The sequence below is a fragment of the Pantherophis guttatus genome, chromosome 7 (assembly GCF_059756535.1).
Source record: "Pantherophis guttatus breed Tessera chromosome 7, ASM5975653v1, whole genome shotgun sequence".
Taxonomy (NCBI): domain Eukaryota; kingdom Metazoa; phylum Chordata; class Lepidosauria; order Squamata; family Colubridae; genus Pantherophis; species Pantherophis guttatus.
The window spans coordinates 14,112,580-14,126,972 of NC_142069.1; the positions used below are offsets into that span (position 1 = coordinate 14,112,580).

The 14,393-nt window shown below is 42.1% G+C and overlaps 1 protein-coding gene across 4 annotated transcripts in view; it reads left to right on the plus strand.

Moving 5' to 3' along the window:
• EPS8 (EGFR pathway substrate 8, signaling adaptor) overlaps positions 1 to 14,393 on the plus strand; it is a 173,211-nt gene that overhangs the window by 139,688 nt on the left and 19,130 nt on the right. For 2 of the 4 annotated variants that reach the window (XM_034402806.3, XM_087873057.1), the window contains exons 15-17: positions 694 to 728; positions 6,482 to 6,590; positions 7,868 to 8,005. In XM_034402806.3, coding sequence (XP_034258697.2) covers positions 694 to 728; positions 6,482 to 6,590; positions 7,868 to 8,005 — 282 coding nt within the window. Of the gene's footprint in view, positions 1 to 693; positions 828 to 6,481; positions 6,591 to 7,867; positions 8,006 to 14,393 lie in introns of all 4 variants that reach the window. The other 2 variants (XM_034402803.3, XM_087873056.1) reach the window with 1 other exon arrangement.

The window sequence follows — 14,393 nt, forward strand, 5'->3', positions numbered from 1 at the left end:
AAACAGATTTTTTTTAGTACTATAGTAGATTGCAAACTTTGTTCAGAGCTAAATGGACTGGAGATTCTAGTGTTCTCATATATGAACAGAGGGACTTATTTATTAGTTCCTGTATGAAACTGAATGAAGGACAATTGTTTTTAGGAGTTGCTTGTTCCATTTTTCACACCCCAACCCCCTTTCTAAACCAATTGGCAACCCCTCTTCCCTTTTCAGATCTTCCCCTGCTTCACTTCTGGAAGATCTGAGTCCATATGAAACTACTAAGGGTAGCCTTCAAAAACTCAAGATTTACAGACTTATAGATGATGTATGTCAAGATTATTTTGATCTGTAGGACACATTTCCTTCTTTAAGGAACGATGATTTAATGTGGTTTTGCCTGGTTGTTTGTAAGCTTTTATGAATTTATAATTCATCCATTTCTAGCTCAGATTTCATAGGATGCAAGGAGCTGGGAATATCATTCCATGTCTCAGTCAGAGCATCTGCCTGATAACTTTTCCTTGTTAAAATTATCCAGGCCATTCCATGTTGGAAAATGGTATGGACTCAGCTTTTCAGGTTGCAACGATGTCATGGCAGTTCTGTTGAAGATGTGTAGAGAATGGCCGCTCATAATTTGCGATGAAAGATCTCTGGCAGACTTTATGTAATCAGCAACTAATCACGTTTGTTTTTTCTTTCTTCCAGCATCCCAGCATCTCAGATTATCCTCCATCTGAAGGGTATGCATTCAGTAACACAGCTTACAAAAGAGGGCCTCTGCCGGACCAGGGGGCAGCTGTGGCTGCTTTTAAGCAAAGTGTTAGCCGACATGTAGATAGGTAACTTTACGTGGATGTCATGTGTACAGTTGTGGAGAACTGTCCCAGCTGGTGGCTTCTAGGATGGAGGTGGCATTCTCTTTATACATCTGCTACTCTTCACTGGCCATAGAAGTAGAGATCCTTCTCTGTGCTGAAACTAAAACTTCTTTTTTTCCCCCCTTCTTTTTTTTTACTCTGCTTTCTCTAAGTGCTGCTGACACGTTCTGTTTAAACATGCTGTTATAAATAAAGAGAGATAACAGAAATGGATTGTATAGTCTGAATTTGGAGCTTGGAATCTTTTCCTACTTATAAACAAGCCGTTCCCTTGTTCTTGGCCAAGGTCAACACGAGGTGGTCATTTTCTCTGTGGGTTTACTGTTCACTTTTGCCAAAGGAGACACAGGAGATGCTCCCTGTAGCTTCCCATACAAAATCAACTTCCATGCTGTTGAACCAAATGGAGATAGGATTAAGGTCCATAGATTTTTTTTTTTTTTGAGGTCTTATAACCCCCAACAAGAAGATTCTTCTGTGCCTTATTAATAGACAAGTACGTTTCTGAGTCCAATAGTAAGAATTTATGTAGCTCAGGGTTGAATTGTTGGGTTCCTTGTATTCTTAAGCTTGACTGTTTTCCTGCAGACATATCAACCCATCAACATACTGTTTACAAGAAACAACAATAAACAGGAAACAGTATCAGACAAACAATCAAAGAAGAAATAGCCTAATCAAGGAACCATCAAGATTGGCAAAATAAATTACTATATATAAGCAACCAGCAATCTCCATCCTCCCTCACCAATGATGTCACCTAGTTTGATAATGAAACATCTTTAGAAAAACAAATGAGCTCAGATATCATCTAGAACCAACAAATTTATGGTTTCCTGATGGTGCATGAATAAATTACATGGTTTTGTTGTGCTCTATCACATCTCCCACCTTCAGCATCTGTGCCCCACTGCTTAAAAAGCCTAGAAAATATAGGACTGTATTTTCCTAATTCTAGACTAGTAAAGCAATTTGTTGGGGAATTGGAAGCAGGGAGATATTACACTTTTAAAAAATGAAATGTCGCAATGCCCAATTAGGGAACAACGTCAAATAAACTGCAGACGACTGTCTTAGATTTAACTGTCCATTTTAACAACATTAGTTTTTTAATGTTTTGTTTGGCTGGTTGGTTGGTTGGTTGGCTGGTTGGTTAGTTGCTTAGAGGTTTCATATGTAATGCAGTGCCTTAACAGTTCTGGGAAACTTAGAAAGATAAATACCATAATAAACACTGCTTCGATTATGCAATGCTATCCATTGAGATCACAGAAGCTTGCCTTCTCTGTAGCATGTTCATCTTGAGTTCTAGGTAACTCCCACCCTGAAGGTATTCCAGAAGGTCTTAATCACCTGTCTCTTCCCCCAGATGTTGGCCTAGGATGATAGGACCTCCTTTTGTGTGTGTGACATGTTTGAATGGTTGACTGGTTTTACCATCTAGTTATTTTCATATGCCCTTTTATATTGTTATTGTTTACGCTCTGAGCCACCCAGAGTCCATTGGAGTTAGGCGCTGCCCAAGTGAAGGCAAAAAGCAAACTACAAAAATACTTTTCCGCAAATGACAAATAGAAAATCTTAAAAATGAAAGCAATAAACTTTAACTATAAAACGCCTTTCCTAATAATTACAAAGGCAGCTTGTTTCATAATATCATAATAAAAAAAAGTTGATTACAGATGTCGAATACTTCTAAGACAAAGCCAGTAAGAAGGGATGTGTGAATCTGGGACAGATTACATGAAAATAGACATTTCCGTAATCGGGTATTATAATTCATTGAAAGACAGTTTCTTGTAGTGTAGGGATGTCAAACTCACAGCGTCACGGCGGCATCACATGATGTATCGGGACTTTTCCCCCACTTCGCTAAACCGGGCATGGGCATGGCCAGCGCGTGACGCATCCGGCCCATCGGCCGGGAGTTTGACAGCCCTGGTGTAGTGGTTAAGGTATCAGGCTAGAAACCCAGAAGCTGTGAGTTCTAATCTTGCCTTATGCACAAAGCCAGCTGGGGAAACTTTAGTCAGTCAGTCACTGTCATCACTAGGAAGAAGACATCTTTGAAATCTTGTCAAGAAAACTGCAGGGACATGCTAAGGCAGTTACCAGGAGTTAAGACTGATTCAAAGGCACAGAAACAATTAGAATTCATGATTATCCATTTTCCTTCTTTATAAGTTTTGTTTAATAAGGCACCTCCTTGGATAAATTTCATTTCTTGAATCCCTGGGAGTTTGCAAACTAGACCATACGTTAAATTACATTCTGTGGTATAATGTAATGTTACACATGTATACATCACAGCAACCATGTGAGAACTACATTGGATTTTTATTTTATTTTATGCGACCATCTTTTTCCACTGAGTTCTCTCCAGATAATCAAGTAGCTTTCGCCAATTTTATATGCTTTCAATATATGATATTATCCCGCCACCTGGAAATTTTGGAAATTGTAGTCCCAACATAACCAGAAGACATGATGTATCTTGGGCTTTGATGGCCTCTAAATTGACGTGGCCAATCTCTCCTTTGGCAAAAGCAAATACTCATGAGTTGTGAGTAATGCAAAGTTGTCCAGGGATCCCATCACATGAGTTCCAAAAGCAATATGTAAAATCACGATTTTTATTAGAGCACAACAGTGAACATGTAAAATGTTCCAGGATTTCTGATCAGTTGGGCACATAGTGCTTGTCCTTCTTGTCTCGTCAAAATGTGTTCTTTGCTTTCAGCATCTGTGTATCCTCAACCACGTCTTTTTAAATCTCAGTGATTTCAACCTCATTTATCTAAATGGCTTAGGCTCAAGAACGCAGAGTATATAAATAGCCAAAAAGGTTGGGGAAACAGTAATGGAACTGCATAGATTATACGAGCCATTGCTTCGAAGCTGAATCCTGCATTTTGGATAATCAAGGGTTGGTCAGTGGTAATTCTGTGGTGTCCTTTTTCTCTTCCCTTTAAGTTGTGACAGTTCTCCACAGCTAATCAACTAGCTAGTTATTCAAGGGATGTAATTGGTTTAAAATATTTAAATGCAAAACAGAAAACAAGAGTCTACAAGTGTCTTTGTAATGTGATTACTTATATTGTTGTATTCTGCTTCTAATCATGTAGCAACTTTCCTTCATGGTGATTTTGTAATCTAGTTGCAAGGGCATAGCTTATCATTTTTCAGCCCCAGTCAATAAAATTTCAAATCTAAAGTCATTTATAGCTAAGACTATGAATCAAAATGGAGTGTGCTAAATTTGGAAAAGAAAAAGTAGATAGATTTTTTTAAAAAATTTCCCGAGCCAAGGTTCTACTAAAAGTGGAACTAATTGCAGTTAATGGATTGCTTCCCAAGCATTTATCATCTTTTTCTCTCTATCATATTACAAAATATAAATTGGCGACAACTCTTTAAAGGGCCTTTCTGGGCCACATCTAAAGCTTTATGAGGCCACGTGTATCTAAGATGCCCCAGGCTATTTTTTAATTTCTAACTAATCTCCTTCCCTGACGTCAAAAATCTGTTGTGGTAAAAGAATCCTCTGTGCATTGGCCTCAGCTTACTTCTGTGATCTGGATCAAAGGATGGAACTCTTGGTAGAACATGTGCTTTGCAGGCGGGAGATCTTGGGTTCAGTCCTTGGCTGAGAAAAGCTTATCTCGGGGTGGAAAGAGATAGGACAACAGTGAGCTAATGGGTCATTGGCCTGATTTCAGAATGTATTTGTTTTCTCCTTGGTGAAAATCTGTCCTTTGTTAGTATATAATATACATCTCATCATGTGTGCACAGGTATTGACTGAATCTGTGGGAAGTTATATTGCAAAAAAGTATAATTTACAAGTTATCTAGGTACCATGTGATCTAGATATTAAGAGTTGTATTTGATAGAGTGTTGTGATAGTATTGCCAGGTTGTCCAGCCTCAAGGTTTGGAGAAGGAGGAGCTGTCACTATATCACACACACACACACACAAATGCACATAAAGGAAGACAATTGTGGATAAAGTCACAATTTTATCTCCTGTGGATATACAGATGGCATTACACAAAAGGCCGGTGATGTCATTGAGATGGGTCATTTCTAGGATATTTGAGGACCAAGAAAAGATTTTAGAATGGAAATGAAAAAAGGAAAGGATTGGAAAGCAAGCTGTCCCCATTTTCACCTTTAGAAGTTGACTGAATTTCAGTGGCAGGATTTGAGTCACTTTTTGTGGGGTTGAGTGAGGTAAATTCAGGTTGGAAATGGATGCAATTTCCTTCTCAGATGCCTTCCATTTCCACTCTTCTTTTTATTGTGTGATAAAAGAAGAACTGGGCTGCTAAAAATCAGAAATTGTGCTAGCCTATTTGGACAGGAACATCTATTGATGTTGAGGTTCGACTTTGGCTTGTGGGCTACAGATTACTCACCCCTAAATTGAGTAAGGATCAAAACTCTATGAAACCAAACCATCCTTTCTGGCTATTTCGGTTTTATAGAATATCTGGATATATTTAACATGTATGGCCTTGAAAGGAACCATATTTGGGAAGATACACTTAATCTGGATTCTTCCATTAATTATAAACTCACAGAGCAGGCATGGTTTACGCTGACTTAAAAAATCCTACACACGATTAAATCCAAATGTAGTACTACGAAGGAATCAAACTGCTAAGTCTTTAATGGCCTGATTATGTTGAGTAAACACAGCTACTAATAGCTAAAGATGTTGTCAATGATGAAGATGGTTTCATAGTTAAAGCTTTACCACCAGCACTGACGGGGCAAGCCACTTGTATATAAGCAGACAGCAAACCCCGTTCCTTTGTAGTACTGATGACGTTACCTAGTTGGGTAATGAAATGTCTGCCAGAAAATCACCAAGCTCAGAGAGCTTTAAAGATTCCTCGGTTTACCACTATTTTATGCATGTGCAACAATACACACACAAAAGAGAAGCATTTCAGTCACGACACCATGGCCACCATTTTGCAAATTTTAACATCCTGCTCTCTGCAGAACACATCTTTGCAATAAATGGCAAATTATCACCAAGTAATCACAACCCTTTTTCACCTAAATTTTTAAATTAGAAGATCAGGCTCACGGCTTTCAAAATTAAGAGATCAAAATTGTGGAGAGGGTATGCTTCTCTTCTAGACAATGGGACACATTTGCAAATCCTTTGGAGGTAATGTGCTTCTTTAAATACTTGAATTAGATGCCATAGAGTTTCCCACAGGTTCCGTGATATAATCAGCCCACACCAAATTGAGACCTACTCATATTGTGCTCCATGCTGTGCAGAAGCATTTATATATTTATGGTAGTGGCCTAGAGTCATGTACATGAGATGGGCAGCTACAGAAATCGAATAAATAAATCAAGCATGTCATGAAAGATGTGAGCAGGCCAATTGATATTTGCAACTGCCTGGATGGGGAATAGGGCTGCTGGTCGGGGCAGCCGTCTGCTATTGTGATGGATCTCTAATAGTTTTTGCCTGGTAGTAAATCCTGAGCTAATTATAGCCAATGACAGGCAGAGCTGGCTTCTCTTCTGTTTTTGGCTATGCTAATCTCACAGGAGAGCTGGATAACATTTTGGCTTATTTGTTTTTGTAGAAATTATGAAGCGCATAAAACCCCAACCAAGAAATACGCCAAAACCAAGTATGACTTTGTGGGAAGAAACCAGAGCGAGCTTTCTGTTCTGAAGGATGACATTTTAGAGGTAACAATGCTTCTTTAGACCCACACACACACACACAGAGGTAGTCCTCAATTTATGACAATAATTGAACCCAAAATTTCTGATGCTAAGTGTGACGGTTGTTAAGGTTTTAAGGCCTTTCTTGCTATTGTTGTTAAGTGAATCACTGCACTTGTTAAATCAGTAACGAGTTGTTGAGCGAATCTGGCTTCCCCATTGACATTGCTTGTCAGGAGGTCGCAACAGGTAGATCACATGACCCCAGGACGCTGCAACCATCATAAATATGAATCGGTTGCCAAGCGTTTGAATTTTGATCACGTGACCATGGAGATGCTGCAATGGTCATAAGTGTGAAAAATGGTCAGAAGTCACTTTTTTCAAGCCATTGTAATTTTGAACGGTCACTAAATGAATGGGTGTAAGTCAAGGACTATCTGTAGATCTATTTCCTCTGCTGTCATGCTTTGGATGAGCTTCTCTAGACTAAGCTATAAATTATGTTGAATAATCATAGTGACTACAGCAGCTGAGCAACTCAGAAAACTGGGTGAATTCAAGCCATGTATGAAATCTGTAACTTTGATATCAGGAGGGCCAATAATTGAATAGCCTGCAAAATTATCCATCTCTATTTGCTTCTAAATGGGACGCGGTGGCTCAATGGCTAAGACACTGAGCTTGTCGATCGAAAGGTCGGCAGTTCAGCGGTTCAAATCCCTGGTGCTGCATAACGGGGTGAGCTCCCGTTACTTCTCCCAGCTTCTGCCAACCTAGCAGTTCGAAAGCATGTAAAAAATGCAAGTAGAAAAATAGGGACCACCTTTGGTGGGAAGGTAACAGTGCTCCGTGCGCCTTTGGTGTTTAGTCATGCCGGCCACATGACCACGGAGACGTCTTCGGACAACTCTAGCTCTTCAGCTTTGAAACGGAAATGAGCACCGCCCCCTAGAGTCAGGAACGGCTAGCACATATGTGCAAGGGGAACCTTTACCTTTATTTGCTTCTAACTATTGACGAGAGCTTTCTGTCCCTGAATGTATATTATTTGTGCAAAAGGAACCCAACATATCCATGAAAGAATGGCTCCTTCGGACAGGATCACTTCCCTTTCCTTTGGAGCTGGATCTTCCTTCCCTGAGATTCTTCTTCTATGCAGATCATAGTTATTTTGGAAGTAAAACCAAAATATCAGAATCCGTTTTAGTTTAGGTGACTTTAGTTTAGGTAACCTTTTATTTAAATGGGTCTGTGGAGTCAGACCGGTTCATTGTGACAAGATTTGTTTGTTTTTCCAGATTCTTGATGACAGAAAGCAATGGTGGAAAGTCCAGAATGCAAATGGATTGACTGGATTTGTGCCAAATAACATCTTGGAACCTCTCAGATCTCCGGAAAGTGTCTGTACAGAGCCAGCATATGCACACACCATACAGGTATCTCTAGTTCTTTTAAACAAAGAATATCAGGAGCACATTGGCAGGACTTTTTTCCTCAGAGATTGAATAGCGTATGACAGGGATGTCAAACTCAAGGACCACAGGCCAGATCTTGCCCACTGGGTGCTTAGATCTGGCCCGCAGGACCACCCTGGAAACAGCAAAGACCAGCCCGCAGTGCCTCTGCCAGTGAAAATGGAACTCTGGAGGGCTTCGCGGGGACCCCGAGCTCTGTTTTTTCCTGGCAAAGGGCTAGAAAAACAAACTAAAAACAAAACAAAAGGAGAAATGTTTGCCCTTTTGCATTTGAGCATTCAAGAAAAGACAAGAAAGGAGAAGGGGAAAGAGGAAAGACAAAGAAAAAGATGGGAAGAGAGCAAGGAAAAAGAAAGAGTGGAAGGAAAAAGAAAGAAGGAAGAGGGAAGGAAAAGGAAGGAAGGAAGGAAGGAAGGAAGGAAGGAAGGAAGGAAGGAAGGAAGGAGATTATAATAAGAGTACAGAAACGGCATTGGTCGCATTGGTGGATGATCTCTGGAGGGCTCGGGACAAGGGTTGCTCCTCTGTTCTAGTCCTATTAGATCTCTCAGCGGCTTTTGATTCCATCGACCATGGTATCATGCTGCGGCGGTTAAGAGGGTTAGGAATAGGGGGCACCGTTCTGCGGTGGTTCTCCTCCTTCCTCTCCGACCGCTCGCAGTTCGTGTTGGCAGGGGGGCAGAGGTCGACCTCGAGGCATCTCGCATGGGGAGTGCCACAAGGGTCGGTCCTCTCACCCCTTCTGTTCAACATTTATGTGAAGCCACTGGGTGAGATCATCCGTGGTTTTGGGGTGAAGTGTCATCTGTACGCTGATGATACTCAGCTGTACATTTCCACCCCAGACCACCCCAACGATGCCCTTGATGTGATGTCTCGCTGCCTGGAGGCCGTGCGGGTCTGGATGGGGAGGAACAGGCTCAGACTCAACCCGTCCAAGACCGAGTGGCTGTGGCTTCCGGCATCCCGATATAGTCAGCAGGTGCCATCGCTGACTATTGGGGGTGAATCTTTGCCCCCCACAGAGAGGGCTCGCAATCTGGGTGTCCTCCTGGATGCACGGCTGTCTTTAGAAGAGCATATGACGGCCGTGGCCAGGGGGGCCTTTTATCAGGTTCGCCTGATCCGCCAGTTGCAGCCCTTTCTGGACCGGGACGCCTTGCGCACGGTCACTCATGCCCTTGTCACCTCCCGGCTGGACTATTGTAATGCTCTCTACATGGGGCTCCCCTTGAAGAGCACTCGGAGGCTCCAACTGGTCCAGAATGCAGCCGTGCGGGTGGTTATGGGCGCAACTCGTTGTGCCCGCGTGACACCCCTCCTGCGCGAGCTGCACTGGCTCCCAGTGGTCTTCCGGGTGCGATTCAAGGTGTTGGTTACCACCTTTAAAGCGCTCCATGGCATAGGACCCGGGTACCTTCGAGACCGTCTTCTGCCACCAATAGCCTCCCACCGACCAGTCCGCTCCCACAGAGAGGGTCTCCTCAGGGTGCCATCAGCCAAGTTATGTCGGCTGGCGTCACCCAGGGGGAGGGCCTTCTCTGTGGGAGCCCCAGCCCTGTGGAATGAACTGCCCCCGGAAATACGTAAGATCTCCGACCTCCGGGTGTTTCGTTGCGCATTGAAGACCCTGTTGTTCTGCCAGGCCGGGCTATCAGTTTAATAATTTTAAATTGGGGTATTTTAAATTTTTGGGGTTTTAAATCGGCCAAATCTATTTAATTATTTTAATTTTTAATTATTGTTGTGTCTTGTGTTTTTAAATTGGCTGTACACCGCCCTGAGTCCTGAGAAGGGCGGTATAGAAATAAAATTATTATTATTATTATTATTATTAAGAGTGAAGGAAGTCCTGCCTTAGCACTTGGCCACCACAGGGACCTGCGACACGAGTGACATCAAGCTGGCCACACCCACCCTGGCCACACCTATCCCATCCATGCCACACCCATTCCCCCCCCCCCCAAGGTCAAACACAACCCTGATGCGGCCCTCAATGAAATCAGGTTTGATATCCCTGGCCTATGAGATACCTAAGAGAATCTAGATATGAAGCTCTGCAGAAGGATAGCCTAAGAAATGCAGGCAAAGACAACAAATTGGGATTCCAGATAGCCTGGTGGTCTTGAGTTTGAGTTCTGTATGACAAGGACACAAGTGAGGTCAAAGTGTCAGATGGACACTTTGGCGGAAGTGAAGCAAGGGAGAGCCCCAATGTGGAAGCTCTAAAAGAGGGTTGTGGAATCTCTTAGTTTTGCAAAAGTTGGACCACAACTACTGCTATTACCACTAGCTAGGCTGATTTTTAGCTGATGGGAACCTCTCCTAACACAAGAACCACATGTTCACCGTGCCTGCATTAAGCTCTTGCCCATTTTTCAGAAGCACCTTTTTTTATTAATTTAACTTGTTTATTTATTGATGAAACTGATGCATTGCCTTAATCCAGTCTGAGCTTCAGCTCTCCGTGCAAAGTGTTTGTAGGATTCCTGAGAAGCTTGTTAAAGAGCCTTTCTGTTCAATCAGGTAACAGCAGAATGACGAGCGAGAGGAACATCAGAAAAGTCAAGGGTTCTGAGCCCCTAAGGGCACGAGTAGCTCTTCTATTAAGAGACATCTTACAGCATAGAAAATAAATTCATTTGATTATTAATAATTCCAGCATTGTTTCTCTTGGCAACGCGAAGCAGAATCTCTGCTCTTTTGATGTCTCCTTTTCATTGCTGACATTTGTAAGTTTCGTCACCACGCTTTGGGTTCTAATTCAGCTTATGCCTTTTTTTATTTAAATGCTTGTCATGTCTTGATAGTTATTGATGTCAAAGAAGGAATTTGAATTATTTAAGGTAGGGGTTTTTTTTTTTCTTTCATCCAAACTGTCCCTATTCTATTTCTCTTAAATTTCTTTTGGATGTGTCAAGTTATTTCCGCTGCACTTTGCATGGGTGTGAGTTTGCTGGCTTTTCTATTGGTGTGGAATTCTCTATTATTTTATTATTTATTATTAGTTTGATTTATATGCCGCCCTTCACCGGAGACTCAGGGCAGCTTACAATGCTTTTAAGCAATAGCCTTCATACTTTTGTATATACTTGCTTAGTAGGGCTTTTGCCCCCCTCCCTAAGCGGTGTTCTATTTTATACAAAGTCAGCTTATTGCCCCCACAAACCGGGTCCTCATTTTACGTACCTCGGAAGGATGGAAGGCTGAGTCAACCTTGAGCCTGGTGAGATTTGAACTCGCAGTAATTGCAGGCAGCTGGCAGCTTAATACTACTTTAACAGTAGTTTAGTCCACTGCACCACCAGGCTCCTTCCTCTACAAAGGAATGTAGAATTTTTTGATCTTTTGAATCAAAGGTTCGTAATAATATGCAGCTTTTGAGTAACATCAAAACACGCATATTATGACCAGTTGTTTTTTTTTAAATTGTTTGGTATGTTGAAATGAAGTGGCAGAATATTTGTTAGTCTTCTGAACATAAGTAAGTCATCACTATTAGAATAGAAAGTGGAATTGTACGAATTCAGGTCAGTTCCAACTTTTGAGTCAGTTGAAAGATCAGTCCTTCTTAAATGTTCAGATCGGTGGTGAAATCCAATTTTTTTTACTACCAGTTCTGTGGGCGTGGCTTGGTGGGCGTAATGGGGCTTGGTGGGCATGGCAGGGGAAGGATACTGCAAAAGCTCCATTCCCACCCCATTTGGGGGTCAGCCAGAGGTGATATTTGCTGGTTCTCCAAACTGCTCAAAATTTCCGCTACTGGTTCTCCAGAACCCGTCAGAACCTGCTGGATTTCACCTCTGGTTCAGATCAATTAGCAAAATCAAACTGGTTTTACTGGCACATCTGAGCTGATTCGGTGAGGCCTTGATTTAACCTTTTAAAATAACATCTGTGCAAAGGAGGAGGATGGCTGAGGCATTGGGCTTTTTTTTTTTTTTTAATGACTTTTATTGCTTTATTGCAGGGGTGTCAAACTCGTGTTGTCATGGTGGCATCACGTGATGTATCGCAACCTTTTTCTTTTTTTCTAAATTGGTTTTTATTGTGAAATATAGAAATACAATTCAACATTTTTCGGTTCCGTGGTGTTAAATATAAATACGTATTATTTACACATTATTTACATAGTATTGCATCTTTGCTTGTATAGGATTTGGATATTATTACAAATAGTAATGCACAGTTCTTTATGATCATATATACATGTTATTTACTTGTTGTTTACATAGATTACACCCTTAATTCAGTAATGGACATGGTAATAGTTGTATCGCAACTTTTTTCCCCTTTGCTAAACCGCGTGTGGGCGTGGCCAGCGTGTGACGCATCCAGCCCATGGGCCGTGGGTTTGATAGCCCTGCTTTATTGTTTTATTGCTGTTGTGAGCCACCCAGAATTGTGGGAGAAGGGGTGGAGGTTGAAGACAGATGACCATGTAAGTCTTTTAAATAAATAAATTGATTGTTTGGAGCTGATTTGCTGCATGGAACATTCATACAGGCAGCAGGCAGGCAGGACATAGAGAGTGAAGGAAGGAAAGAGATACAAAAGGAGGGGAAGGGGAAGGGGAAGGAAGGAAGGAAGGAAGGAAGGAAGGAAGGAAGGAAGGAAGGAAGGAAGGAAGGAAGTCCTCCACAAAGTACCAAACTGGAAGCAGGATCTAAATAAAGAGAAGACCCTGTCTGATCTAATGGTTCAAGAATTGCACCATTACCTGAAAGACTTCACTTCAAGTCCGCTATCAGTCATAGAAGCCCATTAAGTGATTTTGGACCTATTGCTCTCCATTCATCAGCCTACCCAAGTTTTATTCCAAAGATATTTCTATGGGGTTGGCTTGGCTGACTGGCTCCAGTTTACCCAATAAATTTCCCTTGCTAAAGGTTACTCGAACCAGGTGTCTCTTATTTCACTGCATATGAATATTTTTCTTAATTAGCTATAGCATCCGCCAAGCAGATATTAGGACTGCGGGGAGTTCTTCAGTTGCCAAGTTATGTATTTTCCACAATGTTCAGATCGTACTTAGACGTGACCTTTCTGTTATTCCGGAAAGCAAATTAAATTGCCTTGTTCATAGAGCCCAGGAATTTCCTTTGTCCTGATCAGGGGTGGGTTCTACTTACCTTTACTACCGGTTTGCAGCGGGGCTGTGTGCGCGCTTGTTTCACTCGCGTGCGCTCTTCTGCGCATGCGCAGAAGCATTTTGATGACGGGGTCGGTCGGAGGAGCCTCCCACTGGTTTTACTACCAGTTCTATAGAACCGGTGCAAACCGGGGGTAACCCACCACCGGTCCTGATCCTTCTTGACGTGACAGGATTATTTACGTGTAGTCCTCGCTTAATGACCAGTGACTTAGCGAACGTTCAGAGTTGCAGCAGACCACTCCGGATCCTATTTATGATTTGGTTTCAAAATTCTGACAACTGCACACGACACCCACCCTGCAGTCATGCGATCGCATTGTGGGTGCTTGGCAACCGGCTCACAGCCGTTTGCAGCATCCCGCAGTCACATGACTGCAATTTTCAGTATTCCCCCCTCCCCCCAATTTCTGGCATTTAGTTTCGATTTCTGACAAAAAATGTCCATTGGTGAAAATGGGTTTGCTTAGCGACTGCAGCGATCGCTTAACCACAGCAAAAAACAAAAAAGGTCATAAAGTTGAATGAGGCAACCTGTTTAATGACCACCACAACTTAGGACCATAATTCTGGGCTCGATTACAGTTGTATTTCAAGGATTACCTCTACATAGGGTATAGATCAGTGGTGGGTTTCTACCGGTTCGCCCTGGTTCGGTAGTGGTGGAGGTGGGAGGCTCCGCCCACCTGCCCGGACGTCATTACGGATGCTCTCAGCATAAGCAAAATGTTCTGCACATGCGCAGAAGCAACACGAGCAAAGTGCGTGCGAGCTCACATGCACTCCCACTTCCGAACCCGTAGCAAAGCTACTGGTATAGATGTATCTTTTTTTTTCTTTTTTTTTAAAATTTGATTTATATGCTGCCCTTCTCCGGAGACTCAGGGTGGCTTACAGTGCGTTAAGCAATAGCCTTCATACTTTTGTATATTTATACAAAGTCAGCTTATTGCCCCCACAAACTGGGTCCTCATTTAACCTACCTTAGAAAGGATGGAAGGCTGAGTCAACCTTGAGCCTGGTAAGATTCGAACCTGCAGAAATTGCAGGCAGCTGTGTTAATAACAGGGTGCATTAAACCACTGTACTACCAAGGCTCTTTGGTGCATCTTAAGTACATTGTTCTTGTTTGGATGGAGTCTTAAAACTTAGGAAAGGTTTGCCTCTTTCCAGATAATTATAAGGATTCTAAGAATT